The sequence below is a fragment of the Ceratosolen solmsi genome, unplaced genomic scaffold, assembly GCF_000503995.2.
Source record: "Ceratosolen solmsi marchali unplaced genomic scaffold, CerSol_1.0 scaffold1, whole genome shotgun sequence".
Taxonomy (NCBI): domain Eukaryota; kingdom Metazoa; phylum Arthropoda; class Insecta; order Hymenoptera; family Agaonidae; genus Ceratosolen; species Ceratosolen solmsi.
The window spans coordinates 11,424,535-11,436,545 of record NW_011948415.1 but is presented as its reverse complement, the minus strand read 5'-3'; the positions used below and the strand labels follow the sequence as shown (position 1 = coordinate 11,436,545).

The window sequence follows — 12,011 nt, the reverse complement described above, 5'->3', positions numbered from 1 at the left end:
TATTTCTAATATATAACATAATTTTTAACAGTTGTTAAAACAGTGACTACTTTATTAAACATTCCAAGTCAAATGATCTGGGATTTTGTGGATCTTATTCTTGATTATTTCTCTTAATAGTATTACTTATTTATATAATATATTTTATAAATAAATGATAACTTTTTATGAATTACAAAATAATTTAATGTTCTGAAAGGGGGATAAGGGTGATGATTAATTGCATACTACGGTATAAGTGAAGAGAAAGTGACGTCGATTTCAGACAAAATTAATAGCATTATTAAGCAAATTAATTGCAAAATAAACAATCGCTTTCAAACATTTCGACAAGTATATTTTAACAATAAGTATCACATTAGTTCGATTACTGTTTAAATAATTTATAATTTATTTTTTCTATATAATTTTAAGTTTTATATATTCATGTTGATATATATATATATATATATATATATGAATATGTATGTTTCGGTAACCAAAATGAAGAAAGCTATTAGTCCTTTTTTTTTCTTTCTTTTTTTTTTTTTAATATAATCCATTCTATTTAAAAAATATCGTCCTAATTAAACTCAAATAGAAGCTTTTTTATATAAACAAAATATAATATTTAAAATACGTAAAATATTTAAAATATAATATTAAAACATTTATAATTTTTCCGAATTACGGAAACAATTTATAATTATTGAAATATTTCATAAAATAATTTATTGTATATGAATTATATTTATCCTTTAACATATGCTTGAAAAGAAAGATAAAATGCATCTTTTACGACGTAAAATACACTACGAGTTGAAATCTATAAATATAATATTGTAATACAAGTGTGATCTATATTTTTTCAGCAAAAGCTAAATTTATTATAAATATGCTGTTCAACGACATTTCGTTAATGTTATTATAAAAGTTGACGAATCTGAAGTGTGAGTGCTTAAAGTAGAAATTAAAAAAAAAAAAAAATAAGAAAAGAATAAGAAACATGTTTGCTCTATAGTTAAATAGTGTCGTCGATGATAAATATTGGAAACTAATGAAACAAAATAATGAAAAATCTTCCATTTGACTTAACTCACACAGCGTGAAAACCGTCTTTGTCGTTTCCCCCTCCTCTTTATATGCTATTTCACTCGCTTGAATTTCAAGGAATCTTTGTAGTTCATTGGTACAATAGGCGCGAACTCGTTACGCTTGAACATTTGTACAAGATTACAAAGCGTTTACATTTTTCTGTATTAATCTTGTTTTTTCTCTCAGTTTTCATAATATTTTCGAAAATGCTTGGCGATCTAAAAAAGTGCTGTAAGAATACAATAAAATCTTATTTAAATATTCAAATTATATAATGTTTATTTTTCGCATTATATTTTTGTGTTTTATTAATAAGGTGTAATTATTCCGCAACGATGGATTTTTGCATTAATGTGCTTTTTAGCGCTATTCAATGCGTATGCTATGCGCGCATGCTTATCAATTGCGATAACGGAGATGGTTGTACCAATAACAGTTCCAGAAGCTGTTCAAGATGAAACTTGTCCGTCGATGGATGTTAAATTACCAATTAATCAAACAAAACATTTTGAAGGAACCTATGAATGGGATGAATATACTCAGGTACAATTATCTATATCATTATTATTATACGAACTATGGAAATGTAATGGAGTAGAATGAATATGGGCGTGAAAGAATCGTGATGAGCATAATTTTATAAACATATATTTTCTTCTTTTTCATGTCGTATTAAATAAAACAAAAAATATAAAAAAAAAAAAAAAAATTTGCGAAAATTTCTCAAAAAAGATTTCTTTTTTTTTTTTATCGTTGTCAAACGATAAATAATATTTTATTCTAAAATATATATATATATATATATATATATATATATTCTTTACTACTACTACTACTATATGATTTCGGTACAAATCGTATAAAACATGTCAAAATCATAAAATTCATAAATACACTAGAATTATACGAATTTTTACATTAATATAATTCTTTCTCCTTTAATGACTCATTACTAATGCAGCACGATTATTAAATCAAAAAAAAAAAAAAAAAAAAAAAATTAACAACAGCCATGGCGACATCCCCGAGACGAGCTTCAATAAATGTGACATAAAATCTTGTCGCACACATTGATATGTTGTTTGGTAAGGGTAGAGTGTAGCATAAAGTGTAGCATAGAGGAGGGCATTGCAGTGCCAATAAAACGTCACATTCTCTTCGCATTTTTTACGCATTCAATTACGCAATTGATAATTATGTTTTACCACAGGGTCTGATACTTTCGTCCTTCTATTGGGGATACATTATCACTCACTTACCTGGTGGCATGATTGCTGATAAATATGGCGGCAAATATACTCTAGGAATTGGGATCTTGCTGACCGCTATATTCACCCTCCTCACTCCACTGGCTGTTTATTGGGGCGAATCCAATGCCCTTATAGCTCTACGAATATTAATGGGTCTCGGCGAAGGTACTACCTATCCGGCTATAAACGTCCTACTGGCCCAATGGACACCACCCGAAGAAAGATCCAGAACGGGCTCGTTCGTATATGCCGGAGCTTTGATTGGCACAATCTATGCGACGATGGTATCTGGATTAATTCTTTATTATTCTAACACGGGTTGGCCAACTGTTTTTTACGTTATTGGCACCACCAGTATAATATGGTTCGTAATTTGGCTTTTGGCTTGCTACAATAATCCACGAGATCATCCCTTCATCTCGATAGACGAGGTTAACTATCTAAAGGAGCGTATGAGCAAGCACACACACGACGAGCCATCGTCAGTCCCTTGGAAACTAATATTAATGTCGAAGCCATTGTGGGCTGTAATAATTGCGCTAATTGGATTCAACTGGTCGATTCTTACGATAGTCACGGACTTACCAAAGTACATGAGTGGCGTATTAAAGTTTTCCGTGCAAAATAATGGATATCTTACGTCGTTTGTGTATCTGTGCATGTGGATTGGTGGCACGGCAAGCTCTTGCCTCGCTGATTATTTAATAACTAAAGATTACGCTTCCATAACGCAAGTTCGAAAGCTCGGCTCGATCTTGGCTTTACCTGCTTCCGCATCCTTCATCGTAGCCGCCTCGTATGCCGGATGTGACCGGGTACTCGTTATTGGAATGTTTACCATAGCGATGTTATTAATGGGAACGGCCTTTCCCAGTGTAATGGTCAATGCTCTCGACCTCAGTCCCAATTATGCTGGTACACTAATGGCTCTGACCAATGGCTTATCAGCGCTCACGGGGATCGCCTCCCCCTATATCATTGGTATTATAACGCCTAATCAGACACTCAGCGAATGGCGATTAGTTTTTTGGATTTTATTTGGAATGTCAGTGATCAGTAATTTGATTTTTTTGAAATATGGTAGTGGTAAGGTCGAAGACTGGAATGATCCTAAATTTATTCGCGTAAGAAGTAGAAAGAGAGAGTCATTTGAAGAAATTAATATGTAAATAATCACTGACTATGATGAGCATTTATTTCGACAATCTAAATATACATTTATGTGTAAATCGGTACAAATTATGTAATTTTTTTCTTTTACTCTTTAAGTAATTATTAATAAGATTCGAGCGATAGTGACGTAGATATATTAATTTTTTTTGTTTCTTTTTCTGGTTTTTTTTTTCGCTTTTTTTTTTTTTTTTTTGTCTTTTTATTCTGCAATCACTTTAATCTGGATTATAAAAATAGGCACGAGTATTGAATTGAAAACATTAATTACACTTGTCACATGCACTGTTATATAAATATAAGATGTTTAAAGGCTAATTCATTTGTAAAATCATCTCTAAAAATCTTTTTATACATATAATTTTAAAACGTGTAAATACATTAAACCATAGATATAAACGAACAGTAAATTAATATAAAATATCTATGCCCATAAGTAAATATTGTCGCATCTTTAATTTGAAAGGCACGTTTTAGATAGAATTTTTGTTTGGATTAGTTTATTTTAATGCTTACGAGTATTGTTCGTATTGATGTTAAATTCGACAATTTATAAGAAAATGTAAAATAAAGTCGTATTACAGAATTTAATTAAAGTATTCTCCATTATACTAACTATCTACGGGCGAATAATTTAAAGCAAACAAATATTTATTATAATTGAATTGTAAACAATATGATAAGTAAATAAATAATAAATATGACATTTATATCGCATAATTTTTAACGAAGAGTCTTAATTGTAGAGAAGGTTTTTATTAATCAATATTAATTTTAAAGAAATGTGTACCAATTTCTTCGCAATTTCACTGATTGATATTCTTTTAACTATCGCAATACTAATATTTCTAATTAATTATTATTTTCAGAATAAAATTCTGAATATGAATTATGAAATTTTTAAAATACTTCATATGGATTTTGGAAAATTTATCAATTTCATTTATCAATAAGTCTTCGTATCTTATACTTCAAGCTATGCAATATTGGCAATGTACTATTAATATCGATTAATACATTAATTAGTTGCATAGAGAATTTTTAAATATATTAAACTAACAATTGAACGGAGCACTTAGACATTTTTGTTCGCGTTCTTTACATTTCCTCAAAATGAATTAAGTTTTTAAAAATATTATTCTCAAACGTATGAGTAAGACATTCATTAAAAAATATTTATGATTCGTCTATAAATGTTGTGAGATAATTTATAGAAGCACGATATAAATCCTGAGACTCGTTTGTTCAAAATTTTCGTTCTTATAACCAATTTATATGCTGCTTATTTATAATAATTAAAGATAATTAAAATTAATAAAATTCAATAATCGTCCATTTAAATATTTTAACTAATCGAAATAATGCAAAGAATCTAGAATATAAAATAGTAATAAAAAAAAAATCAATTGATTCTTATCTTAACTTTTAAATAAATCATATATTTTTTATCGAGGACTTAGATATAAATAAAAATTTGAAAATTCTTCACTAATGTAATTTTATATACGAATCATAGAATTTTTAGAGATTGTACGTTAAACTTTTAATTAAAAAGTTTCAATTATTTGAAATGATAACTGTGATGAACATTTACTTTTAAAGACTTCTAATTGTAAACAATCTGGACTATTATTGTAGTTGTGGTATAATAGTATAATATATATTATAAAAACATTGTACATATAATATATATATATATATATATATATATATAGAGAGAGAGAGAGAGAGAGAGAGTATAGTACAGTATGTATATAATATTATATAATAGTTGAGAAAAAATACTTTTAAATAGACTTCGATGAAATTATAACAACATTGAATAGAAGGTTTTTTTCATGTATCAGCAAAAAAAAATGTATTAATTTAAAATTTTAAATATAACAGAATGTATACATTATTTTTAAATACAAACCTTTTTTAGAAGATTTGTACATTTTTTTAAATTAAATTATCTTTTAAATTATAAACTATTTTTACAAATGTGAAATTCCAACAAATTTGTATTTTTAAAAAATTAAACAAATTTTTTTGTAAATAATTTTTAAAATTGACTCGATTGCATACTTAATTGTGCATTGATTAATTTTCAACTAATATAAAGTACGTAATACTTGTATTTACTATTTTTATTTACCACTAATATAATTAAGCAAAATTTATCTATATTTAACATTAAAGATATTTTATATAATTATTAAACTCAATGTATTCATCATTATATGCATTTGTATAATAATATAAATAAAAATTCTAAAGTCTTTTATGATATGAATTTCATAGAAAAATATAATAATAATAATAATAATAATAATAATAATAATAATAATAATAATAATAATTATTATTATTATTATTATTATTATTATTATTATTATTATTATATTTTGTTATATATTTTTAACAAAAAATTATGTATTTCTTTTTTAATTTTTTAAGACAAATTTTACGCCGAAATAGAGTATTTCAAGTATATCTTAAGTTGTCATGACTTATATTTCCAAGAAAATAATATTTTTAGATGCAACAATATGATGTATTTTCTTAATTCACTCACTTTATCTCACTATGATGTTTGATGAATATGAGTTATTGAGTAAAATGATTTTGATTAGCTGAATGAAAAGGTTGGACAGATAAATTGAAATGATCAATATGCCATTTGCTAAGCGAAGCAATATAACCGATTAAAAAAAAAAAATTTCTTAACAACGCATAGAACGAAATTAGAGAGTTAGAGGTAATTATTTTGCACTAAATTTCACGTTACGTAGACTTAAAGCGTACTGTGTAATTTTAATAGCACGATAGCATCTGGCATCGTGCAGTTATGAATTGCGTCATATATTTTTGTGCTACACACGTTGCAAGGGGTTAATTTACACGAGTTTGGGTATGTAGTGGTATTTATTAGTAATTTACACGTATGCATCAAGAAAGCACGATTTTATGACTTTAAAGTACTATAATAAAGCTCAGTTTCTGGACGTTTCTCCGATATGCTCAAATATAATAAATGTACATAAAATCTAATATTATTAGAACTCGAATAACTTATTTCAAAATCAGCTTGTGTTTAATTATGTTCCAAATTATATCGAACGCGATTTTAAAAAAATGTTTAATTACATTAAATTTTAAATGAAATAAAAAACATTAAATTTTGTCTTTAATAAATAAAGGATAAACGAAGCCTCTCAATACGTTGAATTTCATGCTATTAAAAAAATTTTATTACGAAGCTCCAAATATCCTTAAAGTGTGTATGCAGCATAAAATCTTCTAAAAATAATAGAAACTGTGGAAAAAATGTTTATATTTATTTTAATTTTCAATATTCTATCTAAATTTTAAGATCCAGTCAAAATCAATATGTTTGTGAAATATGTGTGTGAAATTGTTGGAAAGTGTAACGAATGGTCTAACAGCGAATTAACGGCATACATCGCTATGGGCTGCAATTAACTCATACTTTTTCCGCAAAGCACTCACGTACAAAACGAGTTCCCTAATCATTTTGTGTTTCACTTTGCAATTTCACTCTTTAAAAACTAATTAATAATTTGATAATGTTGATATAAATAAAGATAAAAACGATATTGTCAGAAGAATACATATTTAATCGACAAAATTGATGATTCTCATACTTTTCTCTTATCTTTGATTAAATTTACCGTTATTTATCTACATCGTTAATACAAGACAAAATACACTTGGAAATAAAGTTGTTGAGTGGGGTTCAACATATAATTGTCATAATACATTTGTCTTAAGGCATAAAAAATCTTTAAAGCACAATTTTTAAAAACTAAATTTTTTATTCTTATGCAATACGATGATTTTGTGTTTGCGTGTGTGCGTGTATATATATATATATATACCATTCTTGTTTTGTATCCTATTTCGATGAAGAATTTTAATTAATTGTAATATTCTATATTCTATATAATATTATAGATTTGAATATTTAATGAGACATAATGGGTTGAGATTTGAATTGAGAGTTTAATACACAATAAAATTATATTTTCAAAACTAAGCAATAAAAAAAAAAAGAAAAGAAAAAAATTCTTCTTATTTTTCCATACATATATTTTTATTATTTTGAGACGATATTTATTTCAAGACCTCTTTTTGGTTTTTGTTTGTTTGTCTGTTTTTTTTTTTTTTTTTTTTTTTTTTTTTTTTTTTTATTTATTTTGCAATCATTTATGAGCATGAAAATTCTCATTTACACCATCGTATTCCTTTTCTAGAATTGCAGCATTAGTAATTATAGGATGCCTAAGCATTTGAGCATTTGAAATAAATGTCCATGTGCCAGTCACTTTTCTATCAAAACTATAATATCGCCGATGGTTCGAGCATTATTATATTATAAAGCAATTATCAAACGGCTTTATTTATGTTGCATATCTTTCCGTATCTTCGTAAGCGAACAAGATGAATTGCCACAATTTGAAATAGCTAAATAATATCGGACATATAGATTCGGCAGCCACCAGTCATTTATTTACTTTCATTAAAAGATTGTATTTTATTGCACATTTTGTCATGACAATCGTGATAACTTTTACAATGTATCCTTATCAATGCTCGCTTTGGCAATTCACTGCTCCAAATGAAATGAGCGGATAAAATTTCAAGATATTCGCCGTGCCTCGAAGTGTTTCTGGCCCGGCAAACAATTTTCCCGTTACACAAACAAGCGACCGTCTATATTTAAATGCAGTCTCGTCTGCATCGGCGCTCCTTTTTTTTCGTTCGTCAATTTGGCCGTGGAAAGGATGTTATGCGAATGGACGGTGGGTTAATATGCGAATACGAGCCTGGGCTAATTTTTTTGCCGTGCCCGCAGACGCGGGAGAAAAAAAAATCGGCCAATTAACGCGGCGGGCTACGTTGTTTTATTTAACGAAACGATCGAGCGACGGAGCTTTAATATCGACCGAGGAGGCCCCGCCACTTTCGAGTTATTTTCGGTAGAAAGCGCCGTGGCGAAAAATTGCCTCGCCGGACTCTGCCCCCATCCGCGTACCCCGGGGATCAGCACCGCGTAACGAAAGCCGAAGGAGGCATCGTGTCTGTCGCTCGGGGGGTCGTCGGTTAATGGTAGTGCCGCCACGTTCGTACGCAGCCGCGGTAGATCGCTCGGAGTCTCGGCAACGATCGTCGTCACCGCCGTCGCTACAACTACGGCTGTTAGCACCGCCACCACCACCGCCACTGCTTGCGCCGCCACTGCTACCGTCGTCGTCGTCGTAGTCGTTGTCGTAGTCGTCGAAGAATTTAAAAATAGCAGGATGTCGTGGAGAATCACCGGAAATTGCAGTTTACGAATCAAGTTATTCGAACGAATTGAAATCTTTTCATTTGGGGATATGTGCCAGCGTCGTCGTCGTCGTCGTCGTCGTCGTCGTCGACGTCGTCGTCATCGTCATCTACGTCGGAAAGAGAGCGCGCGGCCACACAAGCGAGACGCCACGACATTTCCATTTCATTGCGTTTACGTATTACGGATTTTCCACTCGTTCGCTGGCGCGAAAGGTAAAATTGTCGCGTCGACGGCTCGCCGTGCCATTCTCCCCCTCCCCCCTCCTCCATCCCCCCGCCCCCCCCCCCCCCCTCGAGATCGCGAGCGGCACGAGCGCCGATCGTCGAGTCGGCCGAGAGAGCTCGCGTCGGACTATTATCCAGGTGACGAGGAGCGCTGTCGCGCGAATGACGGATTCCGCTGGCACGTGAGACTCACGGGAGAGCGGCTTGGAAGCGAGGAGGGGGCACGAGGATCCTCGCGACTCGCGAGCCAGACGGGCTTTATCTCGGGGCCCGCCGCCGCCGCGTTCGTTTGCTTAAAAGGAAGCAAGCGTCGAATATATTTGCTATTGCTATCGGTCGGGGCTCTCGCGCTTCCCCCGACTGCTCCCACTGCTGATGAAGATGCGCTCGAGAGGGATGCTGGATGCTTGGAGGTCGTGCTGTAAGTATTTTAAGCCGTTTTACGAGCTCGTGACAATCGGCGTAAATGGTAGGGTCGGTGATTGGGTTGCTTTTGTTTATGCTAATGGATGAGCGCGAATGGAAGCTGTGCTACTTGTGTTTGTTGATAGTCGTTGGAGTTAAGGGAGGCTTAAGGTGGCTGGATTAATAAGTCTCGAGCGATGACAAAGTTCGATAATGCGAATGTGAGAGCGGTGCGTCGAGTAAAAGGGAAAAAATTGTAATTAGCCTCTTTAATTTTGAATATTATATTTCATTCCAAGTAGCAGCTGCCTCTCTTTCATTTTCCCAGTCTTAATAGCTTCTTAAATATTGTTGAATATCGCAAGCGCGCTTGAGTAATGTAAAACTTAATGAATATTGAAGCGTTATCAACACAAACAATATCCACTACCACGTATATATATATATATATATATATATATATATATATATCCTACACTAAACTTCCAACCAATCCAATGTACATCTGCGCGTGTGCGTGCGAGTGTGGATGAATGCATGTAGATGATTAATTGAGTAAAATGGCGAAGGTAACGGAAGGTTGTTTGAAAGAATAGAAAGAAAAAAAAATATCAAATACATGAAAAAAATATTTACCTTTCGTTAATATTTTAAAATATGCTTGTTGAGAGAATGTAAGAGAGTCACAGTTAGAGAAATAAGAAGAACTCGTTGACTTCTTTACTTCTTTTATTTATAATACTTAATGTTCGTCCCAGCAACGTTCTATTAAATTTAATCATTAATCCTGATAATCTATAAGCCCTTCAAGCACCAAAAGTACATGCGTTAATAAAAAGTTTGGATTTACAAGGTATAAATATTCCGCAACGATGGATTTTCGCTCTAATGGGATTCTTAGGATTGTTCAATGCTTATGCCATGCGCGCTTGTCTCTCTATAACTATCACAGAGATGGTCTTCCCAACAGATCATACAACTTTATCCATAGATGACACATGTCATGATTTTGAAAATACGACATTGAGTAGCGGTAATAGCATTAATAATGTACAGAAAGGAAATTACGATTGGAGTGAATACACCCAGGTAACTATGAAACACATATTTTCCTACCTTTTAAGTAAAATTCCTATTTCCTTAACTTTGACGCTTCGATAATTGAATTTGATTTCGATGAACGTCGATGAATAATTAAATAAATAAATAAATAATCAAATCAATCAATAAATAATTATTTTATTATAAGGAGCGGCGAAAGTGTGTAAACTTGGTAAACTTTATGTGTTGCGCAAAAATATGCGCCAATCGAATTTTACTCGACGGCCCATATAACTTGCTATTTAATTCGCGTAACTTAACTACTCGAGCAAAGAGGATTGTTTCGATATTTTCGTATTTATTTCGATATTGTCGCGAGGGAAAAAATTTCAAATGAAAATAATCAATCTATGAAAATAATTGCTCCCGCGCGCGACTGCGTGACTGTGTGTCTGTGTATGTATAATATTGCGTAACGCATGCAACGACTAAAATTGAATCGAAAGACTTAAGAATATCGCCAAGACGAATGCTTACTCGATCCTCTGCACTATTCGCTTCGTCAAGCTAAAGGAAAAAGAAAGAAAGAAAGAAAGAAAGAAAGAAAGAAAGAAAGAAAGAAAGAAAGAAAGAAAGAAAGAAAGAAAGAAAGAAAGAAAGAAAGAAAGAAAGAAAGAAAGAAAGAAAAAAAAAAAAAAAAAAAAAAGAAGAGTAAAGCTTCAAATTACTAATACAATTGGAGCACTAATTGTCAGAAATTAGTTAATTAAATAGAACATGTTATTCAGGCAACTGGCAAGATGATAACGTTTATTATGCCGTATTCATGTATTTCTAAATATATTTCATTGTTATCAACCTCGCCAGCAACAATTCTAATACTTACATAATCAATTTGCTATTCTGTAGGGTATTATCTTATCGGCTTTCTACTGGGGCTACGTTATAACGCATCTTCCTGGAGGTATGATGGCTGAAAAGTTCGGCGGTAAATACACCTTGGGAATAGGCATTCTACTTACGGCTATATTCACCCTCCTAACTCCCATTGCCGTCTCCTGGGGCGGCTCCGTGGCCCTCGTGATCCTTCGTGTCCTGATGGGCCTGGGCGAAGGCACGACTTACCCGGCGGTAAACGTGATGCTGGCTCAATGGACACCGCCTGAGGAGAGATCGAAAACGGGATCGTTCGTTTACGCTGGAGCGCCTCTGGGTACGGTTTACGCAACGACAGTCTCGGGCCTCATTCTCCGCTATTCCATCATTGGCTGGCCGGCGGTCTTCTACTTCTTTGGGAGCGTGAACGTCCTGTGGTTTTTAATATGGATCGTACTCTGTTATAATAATCCGCGTGAGCATCCATTTATATCGGAGAGCGAGGTGAAGTATTTGAACGAGCGGCTGAGCGACCATACCCACGAGAGGCCGCCTTCTGTCCCTTGGCGACACATATTGGCTTCCAAACCACTTTGGGCATTGATAGCTGCTCTAATTGGTCACAATTGGGCATTC

The 12,011-nt window shown here is 32.4% G+C and overlaps 2 protein-coding genes across 3 annotated transcripts in view; both read left to right on the top strand.

The window, feature by feature from the left end:
- The first annotated feature begins 1,003 nt into the window (after window positions 1-1,003).
- Window positions 1,004-3,494, top strand: LOC105368841 (sialin-like). Of its 2 annotated transcripts, XM_011507971.1 has the most exons (3): window positions 1,004-1,305; window positions 1,391-1,617; window positions 2,285-3,494. In XM_011507971.1, the coding sequence occupies exons 1-3, from the start codon at window positions 1,122-1,124 to the stop codon at window positions 3,491-3,493; spliced, it is 1,620 nt and encodes a 539-aa protein (XP_011506273.1). In that variant the 5' UTR covers window positions 1,004-1,121; the 3' UTR covers window position 3,494. The 2 variants fall into 2 exon arrangements, with proteins under 2 accessions (XP_011506273.1, XP_011506274.1); XM_011507972.1 differs by lacking the exon at window positions 1,004-1,305 and having other exon boundaries at window positions 1,371-1,617.
- Window positions 3,495-9,125: 5,631 nt separating this feature from the next.
- LOC105368839 (putative inorganic phosphate cotransporter) overlaps window positions 9,126-12,011 on the top strand; it is a 3,711-nt gene continuing 825 nt past the window's right edge. The window contains exons 1-3 of the mRNA XM_011507967.1: window positions 9,126-9,474; window positions 10,312-10,547; window positions 11,409-12,011. Of these exons, the coding sequence (XP_011506269.1) occupies window positions 9,429-9,474; window positions 10,312-10,547; window positions 11,409-12,011 (885 nt within the window). The 5' untranslated portion in view covers window positions 9,126-9,428. The remainder of the gene's footprint in view (window positions 9,475-10,311; window positions 10,548-11,408) is intronic.

What these genes read in the sequence shown, in the direction of transcription:
- LOC105368841 (XM_011507971.1), top strand. Translation starts at nt 1,122, where the DNA reads ATGCTATTTCACTCGCTTGAATTTCAAGGAATCTTTGTAGTTCATTGG. An exon ending in TGGCGATCTAAAAAAGTGCT is followed by an intron (nt 1,306 to 1,390) that starts GTAAGAATACAA and finishes TTTATTAATAAG; the next exon opens with GTGTAATTATTCCGCAACGA. An exon ending in AATGGGATGAATATACTCAG is followed by an intron (nt 1,618 to 2,284) that starts GTACAATTATCT and finishes GTTTTACCACAG; the next exon opens with GGTCTGATACTTTCGTCCTT.